Raw genomic sequence first — 18574 nt, forward strand, 5'->3', positions numbered from 1 at the left:
GTTCCTGATAATACAAAGAATTAGAAAAACAATAGCTAAAAATTTTCAGAAATTTTTGAAAAAAAAAAAGAAAAGACATTACTACTAAGGGTAAGCCAATTATACTGACAGCTGATTATTCAAAAACAATGAGTCTAGGAATGTAAACACACAAACTATTCTTCAAGAGCAAGAGTGCAATAGAAGTAATTTTTGAACAAAAATTAAGAGTGTTTACTATCAAAAGACCCTTACTAAGGAAATTCTCAATGCATAAGAAATAGCAAACAATACTGGTAACTATGAGGGTAAATTTAAATGAAGACTAATGAAATACATAATGTATAATGTTAAAAAGACAGAAAATAACATTACCAAAATAAGAGGAAAAATAATAGAATAAAGGGGGGATCAACTTCAAAGATGGCAAAAACAAAGGAAGGCTAGGGAGATGTTTTTCACTGTAGCAGTATTTATAACAAAAAATTAGAAACCTAAATGTTCCTCCACATCACAATTAAAGAGAATTATGCATTAAGAACAACAAAGACACTGAGCTTTTAATCACTCCCCGCCTTCTCTCTTTCTGACACATACCTCTCCCTACTCCCTCCTCCCCCCTCCCCCCTCTTCCCTGTCCCTGTCCCTCTCCCTGTCCCTCTCCCTCTCCCTCTCCCTCTCCCTCTCTCTCACTAGGGCCTTGACCTCAGAGAACTCTTATATCCTCCTTAGTGGGAGAAGCAAATCTTTACACAACTGAGATACGTATGTTTTAAAGGTAACAAACAGAATGCTATAGAAACACAAGATGAGATACGTATGTTTTAAAGGTAACAAACAGAATGCTATAGAAACACAAGATGAGTACACAAAAGTAGGAAACGCTTAAGAGGTGACTTCTGAGCTGGGCTTTGAGGAAATGTTACCTCAACTGATAGCGAATTACGAAAATGCAGTGTAGACAGAGGAACTAAATAAGCAAGGACTATTTATAGTATACTGGAATAGCAAGTAGTCTCATGGGGATAGATCATGAAGTAGTGAAGAAAAAAAGCTGCAAAGACAGGCAGAGGCCAAACTGGGGAGGGTCTTGAAAAACGTATTAACAAGTCAGGCTTTTATTCAGTATGTCATATTACCAAAGGTTACTAGTTACAAAAACTGAAGTAAAAATGAGGCTCAGAGAGTCTACCTTTAACAAGTTACACATCTATCTGGGTCTAGGAATATACCTGAATCCAATCCTTCATGCTGACTTCTCAATTTATATAATAGTTCAGTTTGATAAGAAATCAGGGAACACCTGAACTAAAGCCAATGTTATGGTAGAAACTAAAAGAAATGGCCAGAATCAAAAAGCGACTTGTAGGTATTTGTAGGTGCTAGTAGATACTGTTTTTTCTAGAGTCTAACCTGTGACTTTGACAGGCTTTGTAGACCAAGATCAAGTAATACCACCTATCTCATTTTTCTGGTTAAAAAATAAGGAAGTTCATCATGATAATATCTAAATTCCTTTCAAATTTGACATTCAAATAACTTAGGCATTGCAAAGGGCAGGTACTCAAGATGACCCAGATTTCTAGCTGAGAATCCTAGATAGAGCCTTGGAGAAGAGAGAGGAATAAAGTCCGATTTTGGACACACTGAATTTGAGATACCTCCAGATCTAATTTAGTTGCAAATTTAGGTCTGGACTTTAGGAGAAAGATCTAGAAGTCATTAGATTATAGATGACATATGAAGCCATGGGAATGAACGAGATTATTCAAGAAAACACTACATCAACAAAAAAGACAAAATAGTGAACACTAAAGTTTAATTGGCGAGGGGCAAAACAAAAAGATGAAGAGTCCACGCAGGTAAACAAATAGTTAAGCATAGTGTTACAAAAATCAAGGAGAAGATGAATTCCCAGAGCTAATCATATCATATAATGAAGTTTTAGGGTGAATAATACAGAAAATTAGCCAGTGGATTTAGACATAAGGGGGACAGTGATTATCAAGTGCTCAAATCCCACATCTTCACCAAAACTATCTCCATTTGCATGGTACCAGTAACTGTAACATTCCTTTGGCAAATGAATTCAGATACTGTTTAAAATAATATATTGCTCTATCATTCACACGGTCATAAGTCAAATACAGGGAATCTCCATCATGTTCCTGGCTTAAAATCTGACTGCTTTGCTCTCAGAACTGAAGTCCAAACAACTTAGCATGATATTCACACTTCTATTCTGGATCACTCTGCTTTTCCACCCTGCTCTCACACATTCCTTACCCATAGAGAATATGCCTACTGCTCCAAACTCCCTGCAGAATATACATTGTCCTTTGACGTATGGTACCCTTCTAAAACCTGTTTTTTTTTTTGTTTTTTTTTTCAAAGCACACTTCAAAGGCAAACATTACCATAAAACTTTCCCACATCTATTAGGTTGGGGGTGGTCCCCAAACCCCAGGCCACAGACCAGTACAGGTCCATGGCCTCAAGCAGGAGGAGAGTGGAGGCTGAGAAGTATTACTGCCTGAACTTCGTCTCCTATCAGATCAGCCCAGGCATTAGATTCTCATGGGAGCTTGAACCCCTATTGTGAACTGTGCAAGTGAGGGGATCTAGGTTGTATGCTCCTTATGAGAATCTAATGCCCGATGATCTGAGGTGGAACAGTTTCATCCCAAAACCATCTCCCATGCCCCGACCCAAGGCTGCAGAAAAACTGTCTTCCATAAAACCAGTCCCTAGTGCCAAAAAGTTAGGGTTATTACTAGGTAATAATTAATCATCTTCTCTCTGACTGTGCATGTTGCCATTATTACATTTCTTTCTATTTTGTATTATAATTAACTGTTTGCCTCCTTACTTATTAAAACTTAAACTCCTTCATGCCAGGAACAATCTGGGTGACAAAGTGAGACCCTGTTTCAAAATAAAAAAATAAAATAAAGTGTGACAGGGTCCATCCTGTGAGGTGAGACGTAACATATGAACTCTTACCTTTGGCAGAGCACAGAAATGGCAGTCATAAAAGAATGTAAGAGAAAAAAAACCCCGAATTTTAAAACAAATTCTTAAAGACGGAATGTGAGTTAGCATGACAGCTTAGAATCCCTACCATTCCAAGAAGAAGAGTCTGCATCCACTAGCTAGGTCTTTTTCTACTGGCCTCCATCTTGTGCTCCAGAGAAAGACTGCAGGCAACAGAGAGAGCCACCTTACTTTCTCCCACCCTCAAATGTGGCACAAGCAGGAAGATGAAGTTGTAGCAGTAATGCTGAGACAAAAAATCATCTGTTACTCCAGGCCTCACTTGAAACACAAAGTATTGGCAGTCCATCTTCGTAGGAGTCTGCTGACTGTGGTGTACTGAAAGTAACTACTGCAACCACAAACACCCAAAACCCTTCTCAATTACTAACTAGACTTACCAATACCTGTTCACACTAACAGCTTGACAGAAGTAGCGGCATGCCTATTTCTGGGTAGAAATATTACTTATCTCACTCCCTGCCATTCTTTTACTATACCTGATATTCAATCCAACATTATAAAAGACATACAAAAACAAGAGATTAAAACAGTCAACAAAACCAGACCTGGAGATGGACCAGATATTGAGTTTCAATAACTGTAATTAATAACTATAATTAATATGTTTATGGATCTAGTGGGGAATTTTAGCAGAGACAAAAAATTTTAAAAGGAAAATAAAAACAATAGAAATGAAAAATATGAAGGAGTCCTTCACTGGGGCTTATCAGCAGAATGAACACAATAAAGAAAAAGGGTGAACCTATAGAAAGATCAATAAAAATTATCCAAACTAAAAGAGAGTGGGAGAATAGCAAATGGTCTAATATATTTTTACTTGGAGTCCTAGAAGTAGGAGTGAGGCAGAAGAAATACCTGAAGAGATAATGAATAAAAATTTCCTAAATTCAATGAAGGACAATCAACCACACATTTAAGAACCACTGAGAAACCAAAGTAAGATAAAAATAAAGAAAAACACAACTAGGCCCATTATAGTCAATCTGCTGAAAAGCACTGATAAAAAGATAAAGAAAAAATACTGAAGATAGTGAGTAAAAAAATAAACATTACATACAGAGGAACAAAGATAAGAATGACAGCAGACTCCTCGCCAGAAACCATGGGAGCCAGAAAACAAATAAATTATCTTTAAAATATATAGAAGAAAACAAATGTCAGCCTAGAATTCTAAACTCACACCCCACAAAAAAGTTAAAAACAATTATTGTCAGCCAAACTGAATAATGAGAAATTTTAAATCTTTTGTCTCCAGGCAAAAGAAATTGATCCAACAGGGCATCAGGTGTCAGGCAACTTTTTCTGTAAAGAGTCAGTTAAGTGAAATGGTGTAATATTATTCAAAGGTGGACCAATGAAAAAGATGTATAATGAAAACCGTATAGCAACCACTAAAGTAAATAAAAAATAAGCCAACGGTAGAGATAAAATTGAAACATTTAAAAAAAAAAAAAAAAAAAAAGCAAACAACAAGAAAAATACCTTGGCCAGGCACAGTGGTTCACACTTTTAATCCCAACACTTTGGGAGGTCGAGGTGGATGGATTACTTGAGGTCAGGAGTTCCAAGACCAGCCTGGGCAACATGGCAAAACCCCATCTCTACTAAAAATACAAAAATTAGCTGGGTGTGGTGGCATGCACCTGTAGTCCCAGCTATTGTGGGTACTCAGGCACGAGACTCACTGAAACTCAGGAGATGGAGGTTGCGGTAAGCTGAGATTGCACCACTGCACTCCAGACTGGGCGATACAGCAAGACTGTCAAAAACAAACAAACAAACAAACAAACAAACAAAAAAAGCCCACCAAAAAAACAAAAACAAAACCAAAAAACACCTCAACCCAAAAAAAGGCAGGAAAAGTACGAAAGAAAAATAAATAGCAAGATGATAGATTTAAGTCCAACCATATCAATTTCATTAATTTAAATGGTCAATACTTTGATTTTAAGGCAGAGATTATCATATTGAATAAAGAATCAAATACTGATAGTTATAGGAACATTATAGAAACTAGAAACAAAGAATTGAAATAATTAAAAGACTAATCTAGGTACCTATATTAGATGAAACATAATTCTGCTAAATTTATATCAATATTTAAGAAATTTTAAAACATCTCAAATGAAAACAAATGAATATAATTAAGTTCAGCTGAAGTAATCTGACTTGACTACTTTTTGTCTCCCCAATTTCCAGATATTTTAAGGGCTTCATGTTAACTAATTCCCCCACCTCACCAAATATAGTAATGTTCATAAACACTGACCTTGCCATGGCTTCTTTCCACTTTCTGAAAACATTTATTCAGGGACAGATTATGTCGCACAGAATTCTTCCAGCCTGTTGGTGCAGTAGCAAAATATGGAAAATGGTCCAGAATCCAGCTATAAATTTCTTTGACAGGCAAACATTTATTTGGAGAGTGCTCAATAGCCATATAAATGAGAAGACTAAAGGAGTATGGGGGTTTTGAAGTTGCTGATTTTTTTTCTTGGTTCTGGTAGCAAGGTGGTCCAAAGGATGGCACATCATCTCCCTCTATGTCATACAATGGACTAACAATTGGAAGACCCTCAGTTCCAAGGCTGAAGTTTGTTAGAAGATTAGTATTTTCATGAAGCCAGTTCAAGTTTGTGAGTTCATCATCTGCTGACTCACTGTCCACTAGAGTGGCCTTTGGCCTGGCAGCATCAACAGCTTCAGGCAAGCTTCCCATTTTGTAAATCTGGCTTAATCCTGCAATCTTTTCAGCTCCTGGAGTTTCAGCTCTCTTATCTGGAGTCATTCCAATTACTGGACCCATTTACTCTTATAGTTCTGTAACAAAGGAAACAATTATCACTGTAATATTTAAGAGTCTTAAACTCTGGGAAAAAGATAATACACCTTTAAATATCCCCAAAACCAGAGATATTTTACAATCAATTAGCTCACGTAATATTTAAGCATAACATTTGTATAATAAAGATAATAATGGTTATAATACAAGGAAAATATATTAGTTGAAATGGCTGTAAATAAAATGCAGCTTTATAGGACCAGGTGTATGGGTGGTATTAACACAATTAAATAATGTATTTTAAATACTTAGTAAAGTACCTAGCCCATACTAACCACCTAAAAGGTAGTGGCTATTATTATTTAAAATGAACAGACTATTTCTTTGAATTATAAGACCTTTTAATACATGCATGTTAAGGATCTATGATTTTACTATAATAGTCATACAAATAGTTCAATCCTGAAAATAATAAATTTGAAATATTATTTAAGCAATATTTTAAAATAAACTCAAATCTCAAATGTTTACTATAAAAAGAAACTATACTATTTTTACAGCATATCATACCAAAAAGATAACATTTTTATTTCATTATTTATTTTTAATTGACAAATCATGATTATATATATTTATGGGGTACAATGCATTATTATGATACATGTATATACTGTGAAACAATTAGATCAGGCTAATTAATATATCCATCACCTCACATATCTATTTTTGTTTGTGATGAGAACTTTTAAAATGTACTTTTAGGAATTTTGAAATATACATTATTATTAACTATAGTCACCATGCTATGCAATAGATCACTATAACTTATTCCTCTTGTGTAACCAAAGCTTTGTACCTTTGACTAACATCTCCCACTTCCCTACACCCTCCTCTTATCTTCACCACAAGCATTTGGTTACCAACCATTCTACTCTCTCCTTCTATGAGTCTAACAAGATAATATTTCTTATTCACTAAATTTATTATTAGCTAAATTAAATTCACTATAAGTTTATTATTTCTTTTTAAAATTCCAGTACTTTCAAATTCTGCATTGTCTATCATCTCAAGTACTGACATTTCAAGGCAGACATTCTCTTAGTAAGGTCTGAACCGTCCCTGCACTTTCAAGTAGAGTGGAAAATAGCTGTTACTATTCTTTTTTCATTTCTATTTTCTTGAATGATTTTTGTTTTGCATTTTAAACACCCTTCCATTCAAAAACTATCACGAGAGAATAACAGGCCACAGAGGAAAGCAATAGGCTAATGTGCTATTTAATAAATTTTCCATGGCTCATAAAAATAACTCATTTCTAAATTCAGTGAAAAACCAGCTATTATCCTATTCAATCCATTTATGCTTGTGTAACTGAAATAATTGGGTGGTACCTCCAGAGCTTTATTTTGCTTAGAACATAGTTGGCAGGTTACTTCAAGAATTCTGAAAACCGGTAAATTAATTATTATTTTTTTATGTCAGTATGTAAAAGCGAAAACTGATTAAGTTTAGATATAGAACAGTTTATCTGGGTTCTGGAAGCTACCACCAGAAGTAGTTACCCTCAGAGCACTCCCTCAGAGCACTCCATTAGCAATAGCATTAGATAATACTTTGGGGCTCAGGCACTGTGCTACACAATTTACATATACTATCTCAATTAAATGTCAATTAAACCCTATAAAGTAGGCACTATTATTAACTCAACTTTAGTGATGAGGAAAATGAATCAGAGGTTAGGCATAAGTGGAACTGCTAGAATTTAAATCCAGGTAGACTGACTCCAGAAACAAAACTCAAACCACAGTATGTGCTGGCAACAGTATGTACACAACACCTATGAGTACCAATGACTCAAATCCTATGCATTTTAAATCTTAACAGCATTCTTTCCATATCCAGTTCTTATGTCCCTGTGTACCCATAACTAGAAACATCAAGACACTGTAAAAAGGAAAAGATCAAATGATAACAGATTTGGTTTCTATTTCAATCTCTTATGAAAACCACACATACATAAACATTCACATATATGAAAACACAATATATAAAAGAATTAATATCCTGTACTATGTAAGTGACCAAATTATTCATTTTATCACCAAAGTATCTGTATTCATAGAGACTTTAAAAACATAATGAATCAGAATTGGTTGAATGAAGTCTTGCTTCCTAAACAAATACTCTTTAGTGTATCCAGTGTCCAATTAAAGAACGGAGTGATTAATTTCCAATGTTTCACTTTTGCTTTGTCGCTTAAATCTCCATTTATCTTCCATTACACCTAGAAATTAAAAAGTACTAAATAGCAGTGGCTAACATTTGCTGAGATTTTACTACATTACAGATCCTGTTATAGGCTTTAAAATGCACTATCTCTACTCTGAACTACTATTAGTTCAATGTATGTCCTTTCTTTTCGACTATGAATTCCATGAGGAGTAAGAGTCCTTTTTTTCTTTTTTCTTTTTAAGAGATAGGGTCTCACTCTGTCACACAGGTTGGAGTACAGTGGCGATATCATGGCTCATTATAACCTCCACCTCCTGGGTTCCAGTGATCCTCTTGCCCCAGTAGCTGGGACCACAGGGGCACACCACCATGCCCAGCTAATTTTCAAATTTTTTATAGAGACAGAGTCTTGCTATGTTGCCCAGGCTAGTCTCAAACAATTGGCCTCAAGCAATCCTCCTGCCTCAGCTTCCCAAAGTGTTGGGATCACAGGCATGAGCGGCCGGGCCCAGCTGGGTCTTTTACTTTCGTTTTCCTAATTAATCTTACTAAACTGTTCAGTATGAGTAGACATTCAAATCATAATTATTTCAGATAGAAATGAACTCATAATACAAATTATATGTCTATTCTGTAAAATGCTGTACCAACGGCCTTTAAGAGTTAATTTATTTCGGAAATGAATCCTTAATGGTAGGAAACATCCTAAATGGTAACAATAAAAAAACTGAAATTCATTGTTAAGAATAAGGAAATGGAAATGAAGTAAGCCATTTCCCTAAGGTTCTAAAGCTAATAAAAAGCAAAGCCAAAATTATAAACCAGGCTAAGTTCAATATCCAAATTTCTGGCCATTAGAGTTACCTTCAATCACTTAAGGAACTTACATTTTTAGCAATACTACTTAAAACAGAAATAGTGAGTTACATTAATGCAACATACTCGAAAATCAGTCTCTTGATAACTATTGTCTAAATATTCTCACAAGTAACTAATTTGAATGGTTGCAAGTATGTTATTCCTTTGAATTATGAGTTTACAATAAAATTTCATTAAGATGTAAATAAATAGTAAGGCAGCAAATATGCCAAAGAGTTTAAAAACCAAGTATTGACATTGAAAGACTGACATCGTCTGAGTAAGGTCTGAACTGTCATTGTATTTTCAAGCGGGAAAAAAAGCTGTTTCTAAACTATCCTTGTAGAACAGCTTAGAGCACTATCCACTTAGATAAGATCAACGTTCAGGGTAGTAATGCTGTCTGCAGAGTACCATCCACTTAGAACACTAAGTCCACCACACTGGATAAATAGGCAAATGATCTTTTCTCACACATTAAGTAAATACAAATAGCAAACAAATACATGCTAAAAAATTATATAAAAGCTTATTTAAAAAATATAAACTAAACAATTTTGGGTAAGGACTTAGGGCCATTTTGGAAAGCTAACTGGAAATGTGTATCAAGAACTGTTCAAAATTTCACATTCTTTGACCCAACAATTCCAAACGTGTCATTTTTGTGAAATAATCTTATGAAGGCAAAAACATATTCCCTTCCCAGCCCACAATGTATGGAGGGACACACAGATATTCGTTCAAGAATTATTAAAGATAATGGAAAACTATAAAAAACTTACATTTCCTATAACAGAGAAATGATAAAGTACATCTATTCAATTTAATATTTAGTAGCTGTTAAAAATGACTAACTTGAAGAATGTAAAAAAATTAAAGTTTATAAAAACTAGTGAAAAAGTAAAAAATATATACAGAAAAGAAAATGGTGGTTTACATTACTAACGGTAATTTTTGTTTTTTTGTTCTACTTTCCGGTTTTTCTTTAATGTGCTTATTATATTTATAGTTTAAAATTAAAACAATAAGCTCAAGGGAGAAAAGGCTGTGCTACATTATTTTTAGTTGTAGTATTTCCACTTCACACACAAAAATCAAATCCTAAAAAGGTCATGGACTTATCAGAGAGCTTAAGTCAAAAACAGGAGCCACCTCTGTATTCTTAGTACACCCTGTTCTATTACAAACCTTTTCCATAACATGAATTAGCCCATTGGTAAGTAAAGGAATAATTTTAGTATAACGTAAGTCATATTGGTTTATACTGATTTTTCTCAGCCTTTCTTTTTGTACTACCAAATAACAACAGCTGAACCTAAAATAGGCTAACACAGTGGAAAGCAGCAAGCTGCTGAAAAGACAGTATGGTACACAATTCTCATTCAGCCCATGTTCCTCCTCTTGGCACAGCCTGGCCACATGCTCTTTCTTGGAAGTACTTAATGAGCTCTTCTTTCCAAATCTTTACACATTTTACCCTGGCCTCCATAATCCTGTAGCTTCAACCCTTCCTTGCACACTGTTTATCTTTTTTGTAAAAATCCTAAACTGACCATATAATTTATTTGTGACAAATTTAATATATGTTTTAACATATTCTAGTATTCTCATTAAGATTTATTTTTGTTAGCATTCTGGTTACAAAGCTGCACATTTTGAGTGAGTTGGCCCATCAGCTGTGCACAATTTTAGTGTTTTCAGGAATATATAAATATGCAATATTACTACAAAAAGATCTGTATATTTCACAACAAAATCAAGAAAACTTTCAATTTTATTTATTTTAAAAATTCTAGTCGAATGAGAAATTGTATCTTAAAATGAACTGAAACCATTCACTAGCAGAGTATTAATAACTATTCACTAGCGGAGCATTAATAATATGCATGGTCAGTTTGCTTCATAAAGCAAAATGTATTAACAAATTAAAGGAAACTTGGGCTTGTGACATAATATTTCCCTTTGTTAATCCTTTGAGAACAATATTTCAACAAGCCACATAAAATTGTGATATATAACAAATACCACTCAAAAAAAAGCCAAAAGAATATGATGTGGGATTTAAGAAATATACTCTAATTTTTAGGCATGTAACTAGCTTAATCCAAGTAATTAATACAACCACTAATAAAGGAATTTCTAAAGCCAAGACATTGCTATTCAAAAAAGTAGATAAATGTACTATTCACCTTAGCAAAGTACACATTTATGTTAAGGCTCCCAATCTTCTACATTCTAAAAAAAGAAAAAAAATTCTTCACAAGGAGAATTTTAAAAGCGGAGAGTTCAAGATTTGCACAGTGGCAATATCATAGCCAATGAGGTTTATCTGAGCAGAATTCCTGCTAATTGGAAACTTTTCCCAATACCCGACTGTGATGATTTGCAATATAGTCAGCAGTGGCAATTTTTTTTTTTTTTTTTTTTTGAGACAGAGTTTCACTCTTGTTGCCTAGGCTGGAGTGCAATGGTGCAATCTCAGCTCACCGCAACCTCCACCTCCCAGGTTCAAGCAATTCTCCTGCCTCAGACTTCTGAGTAGCTGGGATTACAGGCATGTACCACCAAGCCTAATTTTGTATTTTTAGTAAAGATGGGGTTTTTCCATGTTGGTCAGGCTGGTCTTGAACTCCCGGCCCCAGGTGATCCACCTGCCTCAGCTCCCCAAAGTGCTGGGGTTAGAGGCGTGAGCCACCACTCCCAGCCCAGCACTGGCAATTTTTGACTGTCTCTATAGAGATATACATAAATAAAATAAATAAAAATAGAAGTGGAGAGTTCAATAAACCCAGTACAATCACTCTGGAACCCATGAAGAGCATTACTGTATGCCTGCCATGGCGGCATCTTGAGAAGGTGGCTTGGGATTTAAATGTACCATTCTTTTTTTCACAGTTGTACATACAGCTCATACATCTCCTAAGGTGTCTAACAGAGATCTGCACATCTGCATATTATGTTTAATGTCATAGTGATATTCTACTCCAGGATAAGAAAAATAAAATTACATACTGGAATTCTTTGATCATTTCCCAAAAGGTCAAAGGAGAGCATTTTTGCTTAGGTTGGTATTAACATTAGTAAGAAAGAAATGCTTTACAGAGACTAAGAAAAGGGAAAGCCACAGAATTTTCAGCATTACCTAACATAACATGCTGCATTACAGAGAATTAGATGTGTCACAGTAATAGTCTTTTTTTTTTGTGTGTCAAAAATAACTAAGAAACATACTAAACACAAAATGTTTTACCAAACAGAATTTTGACTTATTTTTCTATACTTTTAACTGATTAAAGACTAACAAAAGGTTTTTCTTTATACTTTTCCCAGAATCCTTAAACATTATTTAGCCTTCCATATTTAATCATCATTTAAAATTAAATTATATAGAGGACATTCTGGGACTTGTTTCCCCCCTCCCCATCAAATTCATTAACATTATTGTAGCACTAATTCATTTTCATAGAGACTAGTATTTCATTTTGTGAATATTCAATAATTTCTGAAACTCTTAAGGAACATTTAATTGCTTATGTTTGGGGCTACTACAAGCAGTACTGTTATAGAGGCCTTTGTTCATATCACCTGGAATACAAGTGCCAAGAATTTCTCTTGGGTATACATCTAAAATTTGAACATACGTCAAGAAGTAGAATTATTTGGTCACAGAATATTCTTCTCTGCAACTTTCAGTGATGACAAACTGCTTACCAAAAAATGCTAAATCAGTTATCACTAACCAGGAATGTATAAACCAAATGTTCCACGTATTTGCCAAAATTGTTTTTTGTCAACCTGATGACTACTGTATTATCTGTTCTCATGCTATTACAGGGACATATCCGAGACAGGTTTAATTGGCTCACAGTTCTGCATGGCTGGGGAGGCCTCAGGAAACATAATCATGGCGGAAGGGGAAGCAAATGTTCTTCACATGGAAGCAGGAGAAAGAAGTGCCGAACAAAGTGGGGAAAAGCCCCCTATAAAACCACCAGATCTTCGTGAGAACTCACTCTCACAAGAACAGCTTGAAGAGACCACTCCTGTGATCTGATCACCTCCCACAAGGTCCCTCCCCACCACATGGGGATTACAATTTGGATTACAGTTGAAGATGAGATTTGGGTGAGGGTTCAGAGCAAGACCATATCAACTATGAAACTGTATCTCCTTGTTGTTTCAATCTGCATTTCCCAGATTAGTAACAGGCTGGAACTCCTTTCCTTTTCATTCATTCAAACATATCTGTATGCCAATATAGAATATGAATATATATCTATATACATACCATTTGGATTTCTTCCATATATCTATTGAAGCCCTGTGCCCATTTTTCTATGGGTTTTCTTAATGATTTGTAATGTTTGGATGCTCATACTTATATGTGATGCAAATATCTTTCTCCAGTAAATGATGTGTCTTTTCAGTCTGTTAGTTGCCTTTTAATAAGAAAGTTCTTAACTATCATATGGTGGAATTTATTAACCGTTTTCTTTATGGTCTACAGTTTTATAGTTTTTGCCTTTTACATTTAAATCTTCAACTTACCAAAAATGTATACATGTATTTTTTATCCAATTTCATCTTTCACATATGAACATAAAATTGTTCCACTACCATTTATTAAAAATTTCATCCTTCCTGTTGGGAGAACCAATCCACCATCAGTCCTTAGCGTCCCTGCACACTCTCACCTGTCAAGAATCTAAAGCTTTTTATCTGGGCCATTTCTCAGATTTTTGTTTGCTGCAAGCAAACCTGAGGTATGATTTAACATCTATTAAAGAACAGGCTAACTTCCAATATTTCTTCTCTCATCCATGAGATACTGAGAAAAATATTTTTAATTTCCATGTGATTAAAAAAGGTTTTTTTTTTTTTATATCTATTTCTAATTTAACTGAGTTGGTGCTATAATAGAGTATAGGATATCAATTCTCTAAAATTTGCTGAAACTCATTTCGTGGCCCAGTACATGATTAATTTTCATAATGATTAATGTTTCTATGGTGTGTGGATGAAATATATGTTCACTAGATCAAGCTTATTAATTGCACCATTAAAATTTTCGATATACTAATCTTTTTTGGAGGCCTGCTTTCTATATCAAATACTAAGGCAGATATAATCTCCTGCTATACTGGTAAAATTTTTCAATTTTTTCCTTGTACATCTGTTAGTTTTTTGCTTTATTTTGTGGCTACGGTTATTAATTGCATGTAACTTTAAAACATATATATATTCCTGCCAAATGGCCATTTACCATTATGTATCAATTCTTTTTGTCTCTAAGTCTATTTGAAATAATATACTAGCTTTCTTTCCATTAATATTTGCCAGGCAGCAACCTAAGTGTTCATCAACAAAATGAATGGATAAAGAAAATGTGGCACATATTCACAATGGAGTACCATTCAGCCATAAAAAAGAACGAGGTTCACACCTGTAATCCCACCACTTTAGGAGGCTGAGGCAGGCAGATCACTTGAGATCAGGAGTTCAAGACCAGCTTGACCAACATGGTGAAACCCCATCTGTACTAAAAATACATAAATTAGTGGGGCATGGTGGCTCACACCTGTGGTCCCAGCTACTTGGGAGGCTGACGCAGGAGAATCGCTTGAGCTGGGAAGTGGAGATTACAGTGAACTGAGATCATACCACTGCACTCCAGCCTAGGCAACAGAGGGAGATGACTCCATCTCCGAAAAAAAAAAAAAAAAAAATAGCTAAGATTTGAAAGAAACTCAAGTGTCTATCAACAGATGAATGTATAAAGAAAATGTAATACATATGCACAATGGAGTAGTATTCAGCAAAAAAAAAAAAAAAAAGAGATCCAGTCATTTACAACAACATGGATGGAACTGAAGATCATTATGTTAAGTTAAATAAGCCAGGCACAGAAAGACAAACATTGCATGTTCTCACTTATTTGTAGGATCTAAAATTCAAATGAAGTGAACTCATGAACATAAAGAGTAGAAGGATAGTTACCAGAGGCTGGGAAAGGTAGTGGGGGATTAGTTGGAGGGAGGTGAGGGTGGTTAATGAGTATTAAAAAGAAAAAAAAAAAAAGAACGAGTAAGACTTACTATTTGATAGCACAATAAGGTGACTATAGTCAATAATAACTTAATTTCATATTTTTAAATAACTTAAAGAATGTAATTAGATTATCTGTAATTCAAAGGATAAATGCTTGAAGGATGGACATCCCATCTTCCATGATGTGCTTATTTCACACTGCATAGCTGTATCAAAACATCTCATGTACCCCATAAATATATATACCTACTATGTACACACAAAAAATTTAAAAAATAAAAAAAAAGGTTGCCAGGTGTGTGTTTTTCCATTATTTTACTTTCAACATTTTCCTGTTTCCTTGTAATCCCTCTCCTAAACCCCATATAAATGAATATTGTTTTTAAAGGCATGCATGTATTAGGATTTACTTCTACCATCCTTTTTGGTATCCCACTCCTTCCATGTTAATTTTGCTCTTTCTTTTCTTGCCTTCTTTCGGATTACGATTCTTTTTTCTCATTCCATTTTTAAAGATCATCTTCTAGTGTGAAGGTTATATAAATATTTCTACCACCGAAATGCTAAACATTTTGATATATACTTCTAAAAACTCAGGTATCTTTAGTCTGCTCCTAAACAATGTATTTGAGATGCAGTCTTGCTCTGTCACGCAGGCTGAAGTGCAGTGGCACAATCTCAGCTCACTGCAACCACCACCTTCCAGGTACAAGCGATTCTACTGCCTCAGCCTCTGAAGTAGTTGGGACTGCAGGTGTGGGTCACCACATCCAGCTATTTTTATTTTTTAATATTTTTGGTAGACATGGGATTTCACCATGTTGACCAGGTTGGTATCGAACGCCTGACCTCAAGTGATCTGCCCACCTCGGCCTCCCAAAATGCTGGGATTACAGGTGTGAGCCACCATAACTGGTAACAATAAAAAGATCTTTAAATGCTAGCTCCAATCACCACCTCCTGGTTTATAATATAGCTTTTTCTTAACTTCCTAAGATGTTAATGTTGTTTAAGAAGTCTGTTTTTATTTACCTATGTAATTGTCACTCTTTGATCATTTCTTCTTGAATCACAGATTTTCTACTTATGACCATTTACTTCTGCTTAAAAAATAGTCAGTGAACTTTTAGATTTTATTTGTATGGACACGTCTTTATTTTGCCCATGATCTTGAAAGAGCTACAGAATTCTACATTGTTATTTTGTTTTCCATATCATCTTATAGTCTTCTATTTCCATTACTCTTACTGAAACCTGATATTCCTTTGGAGGTAATCTGTCTTTTCTCTTAAAAATGTTCCCTTTATTAATCTCTTTTATGTTTTCCATTTTCTTGTCTATCTTGTGTTCTAAATTTCTTCAGATTTAACTTTCATTATGCTATTTTTTCAACAGTCTATTTGCTTTTATACCTAACCATTGAATTTTAATTTCAATTACTATTTTTATTTCTAGAACTGCTGGTTCTTTTTCAGAGTATTTGCTTTATTTTTAAGCCTCTTACTGGACGTATTAAATGTATTTATTTTCTATTTTATATCTAATAATTCCAAAATGTGAACTATTTGCAGATCTGATTCAACTGATTCTCGTATATTGTGCCTTTTTCCTTGGATGGTCTGTAATTTTTATTATAAACCACTTATTTTCATTAGAACTTTACCAATGGGAATTCTTTGATAATGATGATTATGTTAGGTTTTATCAGGCCCTTGGGAGTAGTAACAGCCCAGGATCATTTTAAATTCTTAGCTTACGGTTTAGTGTGAATTCATGCTGCAAACTAGTGTAAGGGCTGGTTTGTAGCAGCACATTTTCAGTGACTTTTTTTTTATTTGCAGCAATATCCTAGAAAAAAATTCATCTGTAGAAACTCTGGGGACATAAAGGAAAAGAATTTCTGTATCATCCTTATTACTTACAAGGTACAGTACAATGGGGCTGCAAATTAGTGACAAAGACTATTTCCTACTAAATGCTCCACCTTGACTGGCTTTGCTTCCTGATCCCTTAGCCCCACAAAGCTATAAACAGAGAAGCTCACCTGATTTGGCAAATATCCTCAAGGCAATAGCCGGATTCAGAACTCAGCCTTGTCTAAGTACCCTCCACTTTGTGCCCAGAGCACTGATGCATTTAAGATTTTATTTTATCCAGCATTTTAGGTTGTTTTCAGCAGAAAGTTGAAGGTACTTGGTACCTTGATGCAGGTACTTGGTTCACCATGCTGCTGGAAACAGATGTTTACATTAGTTTCTCATGACAACATCACTAGAGTACATTATCTTTTATTTTAGCACATCATTTCTTATGTTTTTCTTTCTACCTCAGCACAATTGAGAGGTCTGATAAACTTCTAACCAGTCAGAGTTGCTCATTATGACAACGAATCTCAACTGGAAGTAGGTAGAGGACATATCCCTGGAGGTAAAAGGTTAATGGATACATTTTACAGGTCACGAGTGTTACAAATTTTCATTTCGTACTTTCACTTCAATGATAATAAAAACGTACTTTCACTTCAATGATAATAAAAAATGTATTTTACCATTTTCAAACAGAAAAGTGAGAGACATTTTAAAAGAAAACTGCTTTAGAACTAAAATCGGCAATTCTCAAAATGAGATTTTTTTTTTCCTTAAAAGAGATCCATATTATTTGAGAGAAGCACTGCTCCATAATGAAAGGTCTCACATTGCTGTATTTAAAAATATTTTTAAGTTACCAGATAAACCTTAGCTCCGTATCTTAGTCCTCAATAGTACTATATGTAGTCAATGTGCCTGATTATACAGGTCTGCAATTCCTTATCTAAAAACCTTAAGGCCAAATATATTTCAAAATTCAGAATATTTTGGATTTCAGAAAGGTAATACAACATATATACGTATCACATCCTAGTCGAGTCTGAGGCAACACCCCAAATAAATAGTAATATTTCTGTAGCAAAATGTATATTCACACTAAGAAGGGGTAAATAAAGACCACCAATATCCTTATCAGTTCAGGTCATGTTTTGCCACTATAAGGGTTAAGAAAACTTTTGGCTTCCAGAGCATTTTGGATTTCTAAATCATGGAAATGGAATTATAGATTTATTATCTGTTACAGCATAGAAATCCAGATAAATTTCATTAGAATTTCATACAACATCACAGATCTGAGTAAAATCTTAATACGGGTAAAGAGCTCACCTTAAGGCACATGAATTTCATGCATAAACTTTGTGGTTTTTCCCTCCAAATACTTGTAAGTCCCTTTTTTGTCTATCTGTGGTTTAATAATTGAAGATACAGAATAAGTAACCTCCTGATAAGGAAATGTATTATGAATTACTATAATGTCAGAAGTACTTAAATGTATGCAGACATTTTAAATATAAAAATTTAAATCTATATAAAATGAATATAGGAATTTTAAATGCTAAAGCTAAAGTATTAGCTATATTGGACTATGATTATAGTATCTCTACATCTAGTAATGTAGATAAAAGGTAGAGAAAGAGATGTGTAAGAGATATACTATTCAGAGGAACCTCTCCTGTTTTTTTCCTAAGAGGCTCCAAATCAGAAACTTCTTGCTTCTACCACATGCATGGCTCTGTTGTCACAGTTGTTA

At 34.5% G+C, this 18574-nt stretch overlaps 1 protein-coding gene and 1 non-coding gene across 14 annotated transcripts in view; one reads left to right on the plus strand and one right to left on the minus strand.

Moving 5' to 3' along the window:
• Positions 1-18574, minus strand: part of FOXN2 (forkhead box N2) — a 68601-nt gene that overhangs the window by 26488 nt on the left and 23539 nt on the right. For 3 of the 13 annotated variants that reach the window (XM_037745733.1, XM_017548527.2, XM_037745732.1), the window contains 2 exons: positions 17001-17183; positions 5306-5856 (listed from right to left, as the gene is read on the minus strand). In XM_037745733.1, the coding sequence (XP_037601661.1) occupies positions 5306-5842 (537 nt within the window). In that variant the 5' untranslated portion in view covers positions 5843-5856; positions 17001-17183. Of the gene's footprint in view, positions 1-5305; positions 5857-17000; positions 18266-18574 lie in introns of all 13 variants that reach the window. The other 10 variants (XM_017548523.2, XM_017548522.2, XM_037745734.1 and 7 more) reach the window with 8 other exon arrangements.
• Positions 11198-11340, plus strand: LOC119474097. The gene has a single exon (XR_005203392.1). It is a non-coding gene; the product is annotated as a U4 spliceosomal RNA (small nuclear RNA).

Source organism: Cebus imitator, unplaced genomic scaffold (assembly GCF_001604975.1).
Source record: "Cebus imitator isolate Cc_AM_T3 unplaced genomic scaffold, Cebus_imitator-1.0 Scaffold209, whole genome shotgun sequence".
In the NCBI taxonomy this organism is placed as follows: Eukaryota; Metazoa; Chordata; class Mammalia; order Primates; family Cebidae; genus Cebus; species Cebus imitator.